Genomic DNA, 16,606 nt, shown 5'->3' with positions numbered 1-16,606 from the left:
GTCATATTCACTTCATCATGTGCATTTGGGGGAAGGGGGAGAGTCAAAGGTCCAAGCTGGGGAGTGTGGCGTGTAGGTAGGAGGTGGAGGAAACTTCAGGCATTGTTGGATAGCATACAGCCGGCTATGGACTGTACGATTGTAATGAAATCATGTGGGAACAAAGACTATGTCGACTTCCTGAGAGGATTGTTCACGATGAATTGATGTCCCCGATTTGGCGACTGACCGGGTGTAAGTCCATGTAGCGCAAATTCGGGTCGGTGGGTGGATTGATGATAGGTAACAGGTACTGTGTACGTCTAGTCTCGGAACGTGTAGAAAACCCCTACCCACGAGGTCAGAGCATACGACCCCCATGCGCAGTTGCCGAGGGCACGGGGGAAGTGTTGGCGGGAAGTCTTTTCACAAGCTCCCCTCCCTCTGTTCGGAATGACAGCGCGGGCGGGACGGTGGTTCTCGTCTCGGGAAGCCAGCTCTGCCTGGCGTTCCCGTGCCGCGAGGATAGACAATCGATGAGATGAAACAGGGACCCATGTGACAGTCAATTTGTTGAGAAAAAGCGGGCTGTTCTGGCTCGGCTTGAGGCGAGTCCACTGGTATGTGGACCAAGCAGACACCGGCAGACAAGTAGGGTGGCTAGCAGCTCGGCGCGGTTGTGGCGTGACAAGCGCGATAGCGTCAGTATCCCGTCATGGGCTCTCACACCCTACACCGGGCAGGGGTAGACACAAGGTCGGGACAAGGTCGGGACGGGCGTTGCATTTGTGGCCCGCATAAGCTTTTTTGCACATGAACACATGCTAGATCATGACGGTGCCTGACCTGCCACTTTTATCCTCTCACCACGGTGGGCTGGGCAGGCCGAGGCCAGTCCTGCCCAAGTTTGACCCCGATGCTGGTCGTGATGACTCTGGACCCACGATCTCGGGGCAGATCCATCTACACTACCCAGCCATTCAATCCTTCATTCGGGGATTTGTCGCCACCCGCCCACAACGCTTGAAGGCGAGGTGGGGTTGGACCAGCGACTCTGTAGGACTGCACGTGGACTGGTATTCTCGTTGTCTTGCAGCCTCCTTGGTCCTGATCGAGAATGTTCGAGCCCACGTTCGATGAGGCTCAGACTGGAACAGGATGCTCATGGCCCGCGGGCAGTCTTGTACTATGGTATGTGTTGAAGTACCCGCGTAGCCAGGTACCAAGGTACCACACGGGCTTGAGCTGTGTGTGGGCCGGCCCTTTCTCTAGAGGACTGTTGGCCTGTGTTGGTCTTCGCGTCACGTCAGCAAACCGTTGAGCTGCGGCTCTCGTGTGGTGGTTCAAATGGCCGAGCTGCAATTGGCGCCCACACAATCAGGATAGTGTAGATGGTTTAATTCTTCGTCCTCACCCGCGGCAGACTAATAACAGCAGCTCGGCTTACCGGGTGTGTCAGGCGTGTGTCTCTGGTCGTTGGTCACGATCCGCTCCCATTCCGCCGAAGCGACTTTTCTTTTTTTGCGGAGAGAGCTGCCAGGGCCGCAGGGACAGGGGTGTCCATGGACAGCAGAACTTCAATGGCAGGGCTGAGCTCGGATCCCTGTCAGCGGCAAGGGTGGGGGTCTTCAGGTCTTGGCCGGGTGCCTGCCTTCCCTGCCTTCCCCAACAGGACCCAACTTGTTGGGAATTGCCGTACCTTGGGCCAGGCACAACGCGCAGTCCTATTCTTTTTCGGCACAGAGGCCCTGATAATTGTCGGAATCTCGGGCATCTTGCTGGTCGCAATGACTGGCCATGACTGAATCGAGATGACATGGCGACCACAGGCGGATCGTCAGCCTCGGCTCTGTGTCCCCAGATGTGCATTCGTGCCCCGTCTTGTGAAAGCCGTCCGCGGGCGTCCGCCCACGCGTCTAACCCACGCCATCTACACTTGATCTGTGGTTTGTGCATGTTGGTCTACCTTTACACGCGAGCTCCTGCGCCTGGTGTAGCACAGGTAGCCTCAACAGCTGCCACCTCATGCAGGCTGCCAGCCAGCCTGATAGTAGGCATAGTGAGCGGCTGACAAGAGGAATGAGAGCAGCAGCGTCTCTGTTGCCACAAGGGAGGTGAATATCATGCATGTATCACCAACGCCTGCCAGGGAGTGAGCACGCATGTCCACCGTCTGTCTTTCAGTCAGTCTGTCCCCGGACCTCGGCGTCCCTTTGCCACTCGTACAGCTTTCGCAAGCATTAAAGCTGTACAGTACTTGTACGGAAATTGTCCCGGTGGATATCGGCAGGGAAAAAAAGCTGTGCAGCATCTGCTTCTCTTGGACCCACCAACAAAACGGAAGCAGACAAAACCAGCACAAGATTTCCAGGAACTGGACCAGGGCCGTTGTCCGACTTGGGAAGCTCCACTCCCCCGCGGTTCCATTCGCCCCTGCCGCATCCTGAATTCCCAACAAGACGTTACTGCTTGAATCTTGAATAATAATAAATCTCCAGGCCCTCCGGTACCATTTTCTTTTCTACTCGTTTGCTTGTTTGTGTCGACTTTCTCTTCTGACCCAAACCACCACCACCCCACCTCACATACCTTTCAGCCATCAATACCTTCAGAGCCTCCGTGTTCTGGGTATTCCCACACCACCCGAGAGAGCTTGTCCTGGACGTCCACCGTCCTCACAACAGAATCTCTCTCAACATGGCCTCCTCCACACCAGCGGCCCAGGCCCAGGCCTTCCCAGACGGCACTGTCGATTACAAACCAGCCCGCGGAAAGCAGTACGACCTGAAGAAGCCACACATCACCGAGCAGCCCATCACGGTCAACAACTGGTATAAGCATGTCAACTGGCTCAACGTCACCTTCATCATCTTCGTCCCCCTGCTGGGATTGTGAGTACCCTTTTGCCCGTAGCTGCGCCAAGCTCGACGGCGACAACCAACAAAATGACACTGGCTGACCTTGCAACCAGAATTTCCACCTACTGGGTGCCTCTCCAGTTCAAGACCGCCGTGTGGTCCGTCATCTATTACTTCAACACCGGTCTCGGTATCACGGCCGGCTACCATCGTCTTTGGGCACACCGCAGCTACAAGGCTTCCTTGCCTCTTCGAATCTACCTCGCAGCTGTCGGAGCCGGTGCCGTCGAGGGATCTATTCGCTGGTGGTCCAGGGAGTAAGCTGAACCTCTCGCTGCTTCTTTTGCCTGTTCATATATACTAACCTCGATAATTAGTCACCGTGCCCACCACCGCTACACTGACACCGTCAAGGACCCCTACTCGGTGAGGAAGGGTCTGATGTACAGCCATATCGGTTGGATGGTCATGAAGCAGAACCCCAAGCGAATCGGCCGAACCGACATCACCGACCTCAATGAGGACCCCGTCGTCGTCTGGCAGCACCTGAACTTCATCAAGTCCGTCATCTTCATGGGCATTGTGTTCCCGACCTTGGTCGCCGGTCTTGGCTGGGGTGACTGGTGGGGCGGCTATGTTTATGCGGGCATCCTCCGCATCTTCTTCGTCCAGCAGGCAACCTTCTGTGTGAACAGTCTGGCCCACTGGCTCGGGGATCAGCCCTTCGACGACCGCAACAGCCCCAGGGACCACGTCGTGACGGCGCTCGTCACTCTTGGCGAGGGATACCACAACTTCCACCACGAGTTCCCCTCCGACTACCGCAACGCAATCAGCTGGTGGCAGTATGACCCCACCAAGTGGTCTATCTGGCTCTGGAAGCAGCTCGGTCTCGCCTCCGACCTGAAGACCTTCCGCCAGAACGAGATCGAGAAGGGCCGTCTCCAGCAGCAGCAGAAGAAGCTCGACCAGAAGCGGGTCAAGCTTGACTGGGGTGTGCCTCTCGAGCAGCTGCCTGTCATCGACTGGGACGACTACGTCGAGCAGGCCAAGAATGGCCGGGGTCTTGTTGCTATCGCGGGTGTCATCCACGACGTGACCGACTTCATCAAGGACCACCCCGGTGGCAAGGCTCTTATCTCCTCGGGCATTGGAAAGGATGCCACCGCCATATTCAACGGTGGTGTCTACCTCCACTCCAACGCTGCCCACAACCTGCTTAGCACGATGCGTGTCGGTGTCCTCCGCGGAGGCTGCGAGGTTGAGATCTGGAAGCGCGCACAAATGGAGAACAAGGACGTGTCGTTCGTGAACGATTCGTCAGGCAACCGGATCATTCGTGCCGGTAATCAGCCGACAAAGGTTCCCATCCCTGTTGCGAGCGCTGACGCTGCATGAGTGAGCGAAGGATCAGGTTTGAAGTCTTTCGAGTCAGCGAGGGCAGAGATTCGGATGCGGGGATTGCACTTCCACCGCCGCTAGCGTCCCCACGACACAGTGATGATCGTTTGGGTTAAGCCGCACGAGGCTCTTTTTGTTCCACCACGGCTGCTTTTTCTCAGAGATTGGGTTTTCGAGAGGCGTTCAAGGGTCTACCGGGTATTGGGAAGGCGGAGTTTTGAGCGCAAATATTTAGTCCGGAAAATTGAGGGACACACCCCATCACTTTGTTCAAGCCGTCCATGCCCCAAGAGCATAGCAGATAGTATTCTCGTGTGAACAAGGTCATTTTCGACCCAATTTCTCTGCCTAAATGCCGTGTACTAGTGGAAGAAAGAGTAGAAACCCAAACCATGATGCTGGGGGGTTGTGCATGAAGGCCACAACAGTAAAACAAGATGCCCTGACAAGAAAACCTACGTCCCTTGCTCTAATGTGCTGGAGAGGCGGATTTGGGATATTGCCATTGTCAATGTGTAGTAATGAGGCTGTATAGTACTCCGCTAGAGAAGGCCTCTTTTCTTTTTTGGCCTTGTTAGCCAAGTCACATAGTCAAAGGTAGTGCCCAAAGATATATCATCACCAGAAGTTGTGAATAGCAAACGGGTAATCTCATGGGTATCTATCTCCTGCCCCTGGCCATGTCTCCGTAAATGTACTTCGTGTCTCCGGCACGGGGTGGCCGGCCCCGAGGCAACCAGCCTATGCTGCCTATCTGTCCACGCCGACCTCAACTGCTCTGTCTCAGCTGCAACAAAAAGGCACCGCGCAGAGATCTATGATGCATTGAAGGAAAACCGGCGGCCGCAGGTGGTACTGCAGTCTCCCATATCCCGAGGGAACACACCCTTCTCCTCTAGCAGACTGTATCCGCACAAGTGATCAAGACGCCTCCCCCCAAACACCACCTCAACCCACCAAGGGTCGAATGCGCGACGACCGGACGACATGATGCCGCCGCCGGCCCTCCCAGTAAGTGTGGACTCTAAAAAAATTAGGGATGCAAAAATGCGAGCGGGAATGTCCCCATCCAGTCGGCCCATTAACACCGCCATTAGACTGGAGCCACCTTTCCGCTAATTCTCCAATGCCATCTGGAGGATACTGATATTATGTCACCATAAAAGTCTTGTGTGCATCAAGGAGAGGACCGTCAAGCAAAAAGTGAAAAAGCAGAGCGGCCCTTGTGATTTGAAATGGTGACCCACGGGCAGCCAGCTGAAGGGCGTGCCTGCAGCAGGACACCGGAGGGCGGTCCCCCCTACTTGAAGAGGCTTCGCAGGTCCATCAGTCTCTGCTTAGCCGCCTCCGACTTGGAAAGCTGGCCGCCGCCAACGCCCTTTTCGCGGTCCATGCTCAGGGACGCGAGCTTCATCTTCTTCTCCTGCAGCTCGCGCATCTTCTCCTCGAACGACTCCTCCATAAGTAGCCGGATGCAGTGGACCTCGCGGTTCTGGCCCAGCCGGTGGACGCGGTCGATGGCCTGCGCCTCGGCCGCCGGGTTGAACAGCGGCTCCATGATGTAGACCGAGTTCCCGGCTGTAAGGTTGAGGCCCAGCCCGCCAGCGGTTATGGAGACGAGTATCACCTGGACGGTGGCGTCCTCGCGGAAGTTGTCCATGGCTCGTGTGCGGGCGGTCCGGGACATCTTGCCGTCGAGGCGGACAAAGATGATGCCCTCTGCCTCCAGGGCCATTTGGATCAGGTCTAGGTTCGTCGTCCACTGGGAGAAGACCACGGACTTGTAGGGTGGCTCGTCTGGTTTGGCCTCACCCATATCTCGCCATTTCTTGAGTTCCTCGATAAGATACCTGACCTTGGTGTTGGGGCCGGTATAATCCTTGATCCCCTTGCCACCGCTGACATTGCGGCCTCTGCCCTCGGCGCGGGCATCGTGCTCCTGGACCGCCCTTGTCAAGCGCAGGGCAACGAGACCGTTAAGGGAAAGCCCGCAGGCACAGGCGCCCTGGATTTCCTTGATGCACGACGTGCAAATCAGGTGGAAGCATGGCGTCATGTGACCGATGACCTCCTCTTGGCGCTCTGACTCGATATCTGCGCCCTCCTTGGCGCCCAACTTTTGGTTGCACCCTATGCAGTTATCGCCATTTGTGTCTTTCATAAGGTTGAACATGTCGTACGCTTGGTTTTCGGTGAGAGCTGGCTTCTCGTCCTCGTCGTCGCTATCGAGGTCGATGGGGGAGTCTTGACTGAGACCCTCGAGCAGTCTTAAATCGTCTTCATTCAAGAGGTGTTTTCCGCCAGAGCAGAACAGACGAAGCCGCAAGATTGCCTGCAGAATGTGGATGTACGTCTTCCCGCCGACCATGCGTTCGCGCTGGCCGGCCAGGACGTTCACACGGACCTGGGCGTCCTTTTCGAATGCAACGTACATGCGTCGCTCGTCGCTCGAGAACTGTAACTTGACGACCATGTCGTGCCGTTTCGGTAAGTTGATCTTGTCCTTCTGACGACGCAAAGTGATGGTGTCAACCAGGATGCGGAGTTTGGGAACGATGTTGGGATCGCAAAGCTTGAAGGGCGCAACGATGTATTGGTTGAACTTGGTGCGATCATCAAACGGCTTGATGCGCAGGAACGCGAGCAGAGCGGCAAGATCCTCGAGCTTGTTCTGCACCGGCGTGCCAGTCACGGCCCACCGCCGGTTGGCCTGAAGCCGGCATATGGCCTTGAACTGCAGCGTCGATTGCTCTCGTATCATATGCGCTTCGTCAAGTACTATCCTGAACCATCCGATGTCTTCGAGTGGGTGAGGGCCCCGCTTGTTAGCCAAGCGGGCATTAAGCTCACTCGAGACAGACCCATAAGTCGTGATGACCAGATCGTACTCTGCCAGCCTCTCGGAATCCTTGATGCGATGAGGGCCGTGGTAGATGTGATAGGACAGCGAGTTCGGCCGCACGTGCTGTTTGATCTGCTCCTCCCAGTTTGTGACCGTACTCAGGGGGCAGATCAGAAGAGTGGCCTTTGAGTTTCTTTTCGGCTTGGTCAGGCCCAAAGACTCAGGCTTCGGCGGGGCGAAGCTGTCTGGGAGCTCTCTCGGCGGCCGCTTGTCCTCCGCAGAGTGCACCACTGGCTCCGCCTGGATCCACTGCAGCGATGCGGGAATCGTAGACGTGACCAGCGACAGGATACTCAGAGTCTTCCCCAGGCCCATCATATCCGCAAGGATGCCTCCTTGTGCCTTGACGGGTGCTCGGCGGGATTGCTCATTGGTGATGACATTGTAGTATGTGAGCTGCCCGCGGGCGTCGGTCCGTTTCTGCCACAGCTCGTCCACCATGTTTGACGTGTCCTCTCGCCCGGTCATGAACTGCAAGGCTTGCTTCTGGTGTTTCAGGAGAGGAGTCACTATGCGGTCGTCTGGCTCCTGCTCAGGGAGATCCTCTGTCTCCTTCAGAGAATCAAAGACGCTCAGCACATCGGATCGGATCTCTTCTTCGGTCCGTGCAACCGGAGGGGGCGCGGGGTTTGCGTATGTTCTAGGGGCTGCGGCAGGCCGGTTCTCCTTGGCCAGAGGGTTGAAGACTCGGACACCCTTGTCGACCCTGGTAGGGCTCAGGAGGTTCAAGCCTGCCTTCTCAAGGTTGAAACCAACTGTTTTCGCGTATCTGAATTTTCCGTAGACCATCAACTGGAGAGGGTATGACTTGGAGATGGGCCTACCAGCCTCCTCATCGGCCAGACGTCGTCGTATGCCAATCATGGCATCAGTTCGAAGGGCTAGCAAGCGCGCATCGAGTAGCGGAGCGAGCCCGTGAGAAGTCCTGGCGTCCAGCTTGCCGATGATCTTCCTCGTGTGGTCATATACCTCGATCGTCATGGACCTGTCCTCGGCTATCCTCCTCAGTACGACCTTGACTTGAGGCCAGCTACCAGGCGTCAAGAATCGGGAGCCCGGTTTTGGCGAGGGAACGATGTGGCAGTTAACCGAGGCGCCCCCAATCATACCGTAACACACTTCTTGTTCTCTCGGATCTGTGACCTCGACGAGGTCGTCTTCGTCGTCCCCTGCTCGCCGTCAGCAATAAGTCCAAGACCACAAATTCCAACGTGGGCAGGATGTCCATATACCCCCAGTTAAATCAACAGTACTTTGACACTGCTGCGTCATGGAAGGGGCAGCCTGGCCCTCTTGTTGTTTCTGCTTCACGTAGCCAGATAGCATGCCACTGCTACCATTGCCATGGAAGCCATTCCTGGACCCCTGGTCCTGCGAGTCCTCCCCGATCCTTCGTCGTTTCGCCACCGGCACGCTACTGCGGTCTTGCACATTGTTCATACGCTCTATCATGGAGCTCATACCGTTCGGGGCCGAGTGCCGCGGGGTTGATACGCCATCCGGTGTCAGAGACGGCCGGGCAGGGTGTGAATGGAGGTTTTCGGTAGCGTCAGGAGTCGAGAACTGAAAGGCGACCTGAGGCGCATGATTATTTGTAAACTGAGGTCCATTCGAGGGTGGCCTGGAGGGCAAGGAGGAAGGCCCGGCCTGCTGGACCGAGACGGCCGCCTTTGGATTCAGCAAGGCCGCAGCGTCCCAAGTCTGCAGCTGTGGCCTCGTGGGTTGACCTTGATCGAACCGCAGAGTCAGATCGGGTGCAAACGAAATTTCTGGACAGTATCGCAAGGGTACGCATGCTCAAGCAGACTTTTCGGCACAAGAGTTGATCCTTGCGTCTTAAAAAGGAAGGTTGGGAAGGGATGAGGGAAGGCTTGAAGTACCATTTGGGAGGTTTCTCGAGGCCATATCGACACTCGACCTAGCCTTGGATTCGACCGCGCGGGATGACGGTGACACCTTGCTAGGCTGGGTGCAAAGTTGAAGATCAAATTAAGAAGTCGAAGGATGGATTCGGCATCACAAGGAAGGGCGGAGTGGTCGTCGACGCTTTAGGTATTTGTTGGTTCTCGACGTGGGGGTCACCGAAGATTTGTCAAGCAAGGCGACAGGCCCGCGTCCTGTCTCTTCGTGATCTAGGGAAGCGACCTCGATGGGAAGTTCCCCCATTAAATAAAGGCCCGCACGCGGGGAAAAAGGGAAAGAAGAGGAAATGCTGGTGGAGGTTGAGAAGGCCAAGCGAGGCCTTTCAAAACGAAACGAGCCTCCCAGTCTAGAATAGAAGTCCCCCAGGTTGGCTGCTTAGGACTGTACTGCGGCAGCAATGCGGCGCGAGACGGACGGACCCTGAAAGCGAGTGGCAGCCGTCGCCAGCGAGAAGAATACGTCCAGGAGAGAGGCACGGATAGGTGTGTCAGCGAGCCCAAGACCGAGCAGACATTGCGAAGCCAACAGGATGCAAAGGGGAGGAAAAGGGGGCGGCGGGTGAGTCGAGAGCTCTATCTACAACGGTCGTCGGCATCAGCCAGAGACAAGAGGAAATCGCGACACGCGCTAGAATGCCCCCAGCCTGGCACATGATGCAGTCAAAGACTCGCGCGGAGAGCGGAAAGCCTTCCTTGAGGACCCCACCATTCCCACAGCCGTGCAGCAGCCTAGACCCAAAGGAACCACCCATGGCGCACGTGCCACTCAGAAACTGGTGAGTGGGAGCAGTCTCCACCCTGTGCCTTGTCTACTGTCTGGCTGTACTTCTTGTAGTGTAGAAAGAGAATACCTACCCAAAGTAAGTCGCCTTTTGACCACCGACGACGTGACGTGACGTTGTGGCAAGGACATGGGGCGAGACCACAAGAGACTGTCGTGCCCACGGATACACAACATCTAGTCTGCTCCTTGCAGTGTCCATCAGCGCCGTAGCTTTTACTTCCCAGTTTCCCAACAGTCAACGAACTTCCTCGTCAGCTGACCATCTGCTTTTTTTGCAGATTCGGGTTGACCATATCAACTCCCTGGCCGCCTGACCACCTCATGTGACCAATAGCAAATCGTTACCTTCGAGCGTCTACCGCTGCTGCAGGGACTTCTTGGTCAACACGTACATCGACTTATCTAGGCACTCTGATAACGGCACTCTCTTTTCATTGAGAAAGTGGCAGAGAAGCCTGATCTACAATAAACACAATGAAGTTGGTTGCGTGGTGTCGAGTTATACTATACACAACTTTTTGACTGATTTTATCGTACACCCCGTCTTTGGATTGATCTCTTCTGTCCTTGTGACCGCCTCGGACGGGCCAATGACAAAGCCCGCTTCTGTCGATTCCTCAAGACATTAGATATGAACCATCCTCAACAACGGCACCCTCTGTGTCAGCCTTTGTATGCTGCCTGCCAAGCACTTACTGGCTTGAGCTGTGTGACGTGCCGTGCTTGTTGAGGTCGCACCGTGTTGGTCTGCTGAGAGATTCTCGTTATTCTGACAGTTCACCAGAATTGGCCGCACTGCTGAACGAGCAAACCTTGTATCTATGTTCACGTGCTCGCACAGATGCACCTTTGCCTTAATTTTCTTCTTCGGTTTTGTTCCATCTCTTTCCCGCTTCCACTGACATGCGCCTTGCATCGTAGGAACCATGCCCCCAAGTGTTCGTGCCTCTGCGCACTTTCCGCACGCAAGACAAGCGTTGTGTGGTGCCTGAACGGACGCGGAGCTTCAGCGTCAACCAGGGCAGTATTAGGACCTGTGCCAGATTCCTTTGTCGGCTGTGGCTGTTGTGTCGGGTTCTGCCAGCTTCACGTCATTGTCATGACACACCGGAAACAATATCCGTCTTGTGTTCTTGAACAGACGGGAAGTCATATTCAATGGCTGTCCCGGATGACTGCGTGATCGTAGAGAACGTATCTTCCTCAACGTGCGGCCTACTCCGACTCTGGGTCCTCTGTCGCCTTCGCTTGGCGGACACCACGTTCGCGTCTCCCGCCGGGCGAGATCGGGAAGGGCTTTGGCTCCGTCGGTGATTCTCAGGCCGGAGTTTGATCACCGCAACAAGCCGCCGCTTAGACGCAGATAGCGAGGCATCCCTTGTAGCACGGGAATTTGCACGGGACGCGATAGCTAGCCTCGATGGGGACCGGTGGCGGCAACGACCTCGGAGTGTCGACCCGGCAGACGGGTTGTGCTGAGGCCTGCTAAATGTAACATGAATGGGATCCCTACGTCGCTTCCTCCCTCGAGCCTCTGGTTCTTGAGGAGCCACACCACCTGAGGCATGCTGCTTCGGGCTGAGGAACTCGATGCTTGTTGGAAACACCTGCCGTTCCATGACCATGACTTGTTCGTAGATTGTTGACAAGACAGGTGGGATGGAGAGTGGCAAGAAGAACAGAGAGAACTTCGTCTCGTGCCTTGTGGATATGTTGGTAGTAGTCTCTCCAGCATCAAGCACCGGAGGAATGTGGCTTCGGAGCGGTTTTATATTCAGGGGTTGCAAAGGGCAGTACCAGTGGGGTCAGGACTACAGATTCGGAGCACTGGCAAGTCGGGTCGCACAAGCAACGGCGACTTCCCGTACTAAGTGTGAAGAAGTGGGACGATGTCAGCCCATGGGGAAGAGAATGGGAGTGAGGGGCTCCGCGCTCCTCATTAAATGCTGCCCCTGTAGTCACCTTAGCGCTGGCAGACGCTCCAGGAGAGGACGACAACCGAACCACCATTCTGTGGTGCTCCATGTAAACCTTGTCCTTTGGTCACTTGGCCAGAAACGAAACAACGATCAAGGTACGTGTAGCCGATCATAGTTGAGCTTGGCCTGCAGATCGCTTTGGCGCACGTCAAGTTTCGAAGCAAGCGCATGACTGGCCACCAGGCGAGAGCTCTCTGGACTTTGATCTGACTGACTGTGCCCTCAAATACGGGAGGCGTCGACGATCCGAGCCAACCGAATGAGGAGAAAATTTGTAAGGCGAGGGTGGGAGGCGCCAGTCCACGAGCGCAGCATGGACACTTGATTACTGGCCCCAAGGGGCAGCCTATCATTCCCATCAAGGGCGAGCTTGTAGCTGCGTCTTGATCAAGATTTACTGACTCGGACAAACTTCTCGCACAGCATACACGTGCCTGCAGTGTCATGACGTCGGGAGACAATGCACGTTTGGTGGCAGTCGTTTTCGGTTCCCCGAATCCGTGTCTTTGGAGGTCGGACCATGCCGCTGTCAACTCGACCCCATTTCCCCGGATCCAAGATGCGCTGTGCAGCCGGTCTGGGCCAAATCGCGCCTCAAGGCAAATGGTCTGTGTGGTTGGAATGGGGAGAATTTCCTGATGCTGCGATTTTCGCATCCATTCTATGCTTGGATGGTCTCATACAGAAGATCGTACATACCGGGGTTGTAGATTAACTCTGACCACCGGTTCCAAAGAAGCATCGGCTCTGATACCTTTGCCGGCCATTGTCGTGTCCACTGTGAGTTTTACTTGGTCAACTCCTTGGCGATTTGCGCAATCTCGGTTCGGTCGACTTCTTTGCCTTCAAGGGGGCCATCCTTGACCATCAGTCGCTTGAAGAGCTCGCCGGAGATTCTCTTCTCGTCCACGCCCTCGTTCTTGATTTGGGAGATGACCTTCTCCACGATGGCCCTTATCTCGTCCTTGCCCAGGGTCTGCACCCCGCTGTCCGCGATATACTCGTCAATGATCTTGACTTGAGCCTCTTCTTTTGCGATAAGGTCCTCCCTTCCGGCAGCCCGAGCCTCCTCGGCGGCTTCGTGATTGCCACGGGCTGTCTTCCTCAGCAGCTGCACGAGCTGGACGTCGGTCTTGATCGGGGAGGACGTCTTGGCGGCATTGTTTGTTGCGGACAGGATGGTCCTCAAAACCGAGAGCCGGGCCGCGTCTTTTGCCCTCATTGCGGTCTTGAGGTCGGTCTTGAATTTCGCCAGGAGTGGTGGTGTCGGAGAGGCCTCCGCAGAGTACTGCCGACATGTCTGTAGGCATCTGGGCCTAGCGCCGAGTCTGAGAGTTGGTTGTCTAAATTGTGATGATGCAAGCCTATGGATGGCTCGGCTCGAAAAGTTGCTGGCCATGGCTCCTGGGTGTTTGTTATAGGAAGGGGCGCAAAGGGTTGTTTTGTAGAGCTTTCACCGTCAAATTGGTTGCTATTCAGTGGTGTTGCAATGGATATACCAAGTCAACGTGATGTTCTACCACGAGTTGTTGTATGGGAAGTGACAAAGTGGTCAATTGTTGATTTGTTATGGAGAAAATTCGAATCTGAGCTTGGAGCTCTGGCCACCCCTGCTTGGTTTCCCGCCGTTGAGCTCCACCGCAAGCTACCCTTGCACCCACGTGGCACTGGAGGTCTTCTCATACCTGGTAGTCAACTTTGCGACCACTTCCCCAGGAAAATGCCCAATGACGAAGACCAATTCGCACCTTCTAAGGTAATTTGAAGGAGCCCGTATGGCTGTGTGCCGGCTCGGTGCGGCAAGTGCGTTGCTGGGTTGCAGACAAGAGGGCAAGAGGACAGGAGGATGTTGGTGACTCCTCTGCTGCGGCATCTAGACTAGACTCTGAGATGCACCTTCCTCCACGACATGCCTAGGTAGTACTCTTATCCCAGGCAAGGCTCCCGCTCCGTAAGGGTGGAGACGTCTCTTTGTGTTTCAGATCCACCTGTTCCAAATGTTTACCCATCCACCTGCCACTTGCGTCAAAGGGTTACAAGGCATGGTGGGTTCGCACCATGCCAACTGTCTGCCTGTCTGTCAAAGTGGACACCTGGGGCAATCGATGCTCTTGACCTTTTCGGCTGCTATCTCTTCTTCTGACCAATGCACACGTATCTGCCAATGCCACCCAGGATCAGTCAGTCTCATTATCAAGTCGGCGAACATCGCGGAGCGTAACGCACACGGGGAAATATGCCTTGAAGCTCGGGTTTTGCGCATCTCTGCGAGCCTGAGCCAACAGGACCTGGGCTTCCGTGATAGACATGTCCAGCCGCTCAGTAAAGGGATAGATGGCCAGGGAGCTGAGTAGGTGAGACATGTTCTCACGATTCGCAGTCCCAACCTCTTTTTCCCGCGCGTCTAGACTCAGCCTTGTCAGTACATATACGCCACTCCAGCAGTCTTGTGTCACGGACCGTCTGGCCATCCGCACAGAGGCAGTTGCATCATTCGGGACTCGACGTTCTCGAAACCTGCGTTTCTCATCAGCTCCTCCAGCCTGATGCCTGCTCTACCGTCCTTTTCCGGCTGGAGGCCTTGCAGGTACAGCTGGGACCTGTCGATTGTCAACCACTGGTCCAAGCTTTGGCAATTGTCCAACATACCACCGCCGAAGACCGTGACCTAAGTCTACTGTCAGCATTCCGTACCCGGGCCATCACAAGTTCGAATTTAGATGCTTTTCATCATTCAATCCGGCCCATTGCTCACTGAAGCGACAGACCAGTTTACCCGTCGCAGGAAAGATGCATGACGGGGCCATTTGAAGATGGTTCTCACCCGCGAGACTGTTCCAAAGACAAAGATACGGCTCATTGAGAGCAAACAACAACATCCCAGGACCTGGGTCCACAACCCCTTGGATTCACTCACCATCTGTCAGCGTGCCGTTATTGGACTGCGCGTTGAAGTAAACTTCAACCATCTGACACCATCCTCCTGCGACCAGGACACGGCTCAACTCTTTTGTGTATTCATTCCATCTGTCTGCGTTGATTCCTCCTGCTACGCACCGGCTGTGGACCATGTCGAAGTGAGAGGAACTAAAGTTGAGCCTGGCCTGTTCGTCAGATCAAAGCTTCTCTGTTCCACTCGGGCTTGGGTGTCACCTTTGGTTCAGGTCGTCAACCTCGAGGTATAGGTTCGGGGGCAGGTGGGGAGGGCTCATTTGGGATGCAATATCCACGCCGATAACCTCACACCGTGGGTAGGAGTCCGCAACATCGATCGCCCAGGATGCTGAGCCAAACCCACAGTCGAGGATGCGACGCGGGTTTGGTATAGGCGGAAATAGCAGCCGCCTGTCGAAGAGGATGTGGAATACATGGTGGAAAAGCTGGAGGCGCTGCGCTTCTTCCTGTCCTCATTGTAAGCATCCCTGAGCCACTCAGGGGAACGAAAGGCAGGTACCTCATCGACTGGAGCGAAATATATCTTTTGCTGTAAGGCATGCTTTTGGAACAGCCTTCCATGGAGCTCGACCGTCTCCAGGTAGGTATCCGGCACAGGAATGTCCTGGGAATGACTGTTGGCGTCGTACGCTTAAGCATCTTCTGCACGGTATGACGACTGGGCAATGAAAGACGTACTCTGGTTCCATTGAGAATGCAACGTTAACGCAGATTTGCAGAAACTCCGAATGCTCAAGAAGCTTGTTGCGTCGCCCTGGTGCCAACTCAATGAGATTAAAGGCTCCAACGGCGCCCAGGAGTCTGCTGTTAAGAACGTTGCCTAGGAATGGGAGACCTTGATTATTCTGCGTCCGCCATTAAATACAAGAAACCAATGTCCTGCAAGTGTGGGTACTTCTTCCCTCTGCTAATGTAGGCCCGGTAGGTGCTATGGGGTGAAGCTGGGTGGATCAAATGGGGAGTCACTGACCACGGCACAGATTCTCATTCAGCCCCTACCCAGTGGCCTCCAATTTCACACAAGAGATCGCAGAAGAGATCCTTGAAAATCGGGCCCCAGCTCGCATCATTCTGATCAGATCAATGCCACGTTGCATTGGGCAGGCCAGCAAACAGGTCAGTCTCGGTCTCGCGCCAGTATGGGGACAGGCACACATATGCTGCTCCCTGCGCCAACTTGCTAGACCCGACTAGAGCTCAAACCCGGCACGACCCTTTGGCAGCGATGCCGGGTTGACTTGCTTCTGGCTATCTCTATCCAGCCAGATATGGTAATGGCAAGGACTTTCTCGCCCATGGAGAGCAGAGGGGCCACAGACCAGGTGGCTGGGTCAATTTTAGTCTGATGCAACTTCATCCTAGCCGCTTCCACTCTTAAGAACCCTTGTGGGTCGACCGTCTGGCTGTCCTGGCGGTCGGTGACCAAAAAGCAGCATCCCGGCAAGCTCGACCAGACAATACCCAGGGACCAAACTTCAGCGCAGGTACCGTGGTACGTGGACAGGAGACTAAAAGCGCGACTGAGGAGCGACCCACGATACCTGCAAGTCAACACACGGGGCCTAGGGAGATTGTGCGCCGCTGGGGTGGTTGTACTATTGGACCCAGGTTCGTCCCACGGTAGGCCGACTGAATGCAAAGGCCCCGGCCCAGAGTTGTCACGGCACGGGCCAAATACTGGAATCCCTGAAGACCTTGCCCCCGGAATCGCCGGAAGCAGACTCGAGCAGTAAGCTTCTCGCGGTTTCAAAAGCATCGTGACGAGAGTAGCAGAAATGGATGGTCGCCGACGAAGAGGTACGAGCCTGTCCGCACTCCGACGCAGT

The 16,606-nt window shown here is 55.5% G+C and overlaps 3 protein-coding genes across 3 annotated transcripts; 1 reads left to right on the top strand and 2 right to left on the bottom strand.

Annotated features, from left to right (window-relative positions):
* Window positions 1-2,676: 2,676 nt before the first annotated feature.
* INS49_000580 (uncharacterized protein) lies at window positions 2,677-4,235 on the top strand (the record flags this gene model as incomplete). The annotated part of the gene is made up of 3 exons (XM_043161417.1): window positions 2,677-2,870; window positions 2,951-3,154; window positions 3,215-4,235. The coding sequence occupies 3 exons, from the start codon at window positions 2,677-2,679 to the stop codon at window positions 4,233-4,235; spliced, it is 1,419 nt and encodes a 472-aa protein (XP_043029923.1).
* Window positions 4,236-5,538: 1,303 nt separating this feature from the next.
* INS49_000579 (uncharacterized protein) lies at window positions 5,539-8,601 on the bottom strand (the record flags this gene model as incomplete). Its single annotated transcript, XM_043161416.1, has 2 exons — window positions 5,539-8,309; window positions 8,373-8,601. 2 exons carry the CDS (start codon window positions 8,599-8,601, stop codon window positions 5,539-5,541), a joined length of 3,000 nt encoding a protein of 999 aa, XP_043029922.1.
* A 4,011-nt stretch (window positions 8,602-12,612) lies between these two features.
* Window positions 12,613-13,047, bottom strand: INS49_000578 (uncharacterized protein; the record flags this gene model as incomplete). The annotated part of the gene is made up of 1 exon (XM_043161415.1): window positions 12,613-13,047. The coding sequence occupies one exon, from the start codon at window positions 13,045-13,047 to the stop codon at window positions 12,613-12,615; it is 435 nt and encodes a 144-aa protein (XP_043029921.1).
* Window positions 13,048-16,606: the final 3,559 nt, after the last annotated feature.

The sequence above is a fragment of the Diaporthe citri genome (assembly GCF_014595645.1).
Source record: "Diaporthe citri strain NFHF-8-4 chromosome Unknown scaffold_1, whole genome shotgun sequence".
Classification (NCBI taxonomy): domain Eukaryota; kingdom Fungi; phylum Ascomycota; class Sordariomycetes; order Diaporthales; family Diaporthaceae; genus Diaporthe; species Diaporthe citri.
The sequence above is the reverse complement of the archived record's forward strand: the minus strand, read 5'-3'. Positions and strand labels throughout refer to the sequence as shown.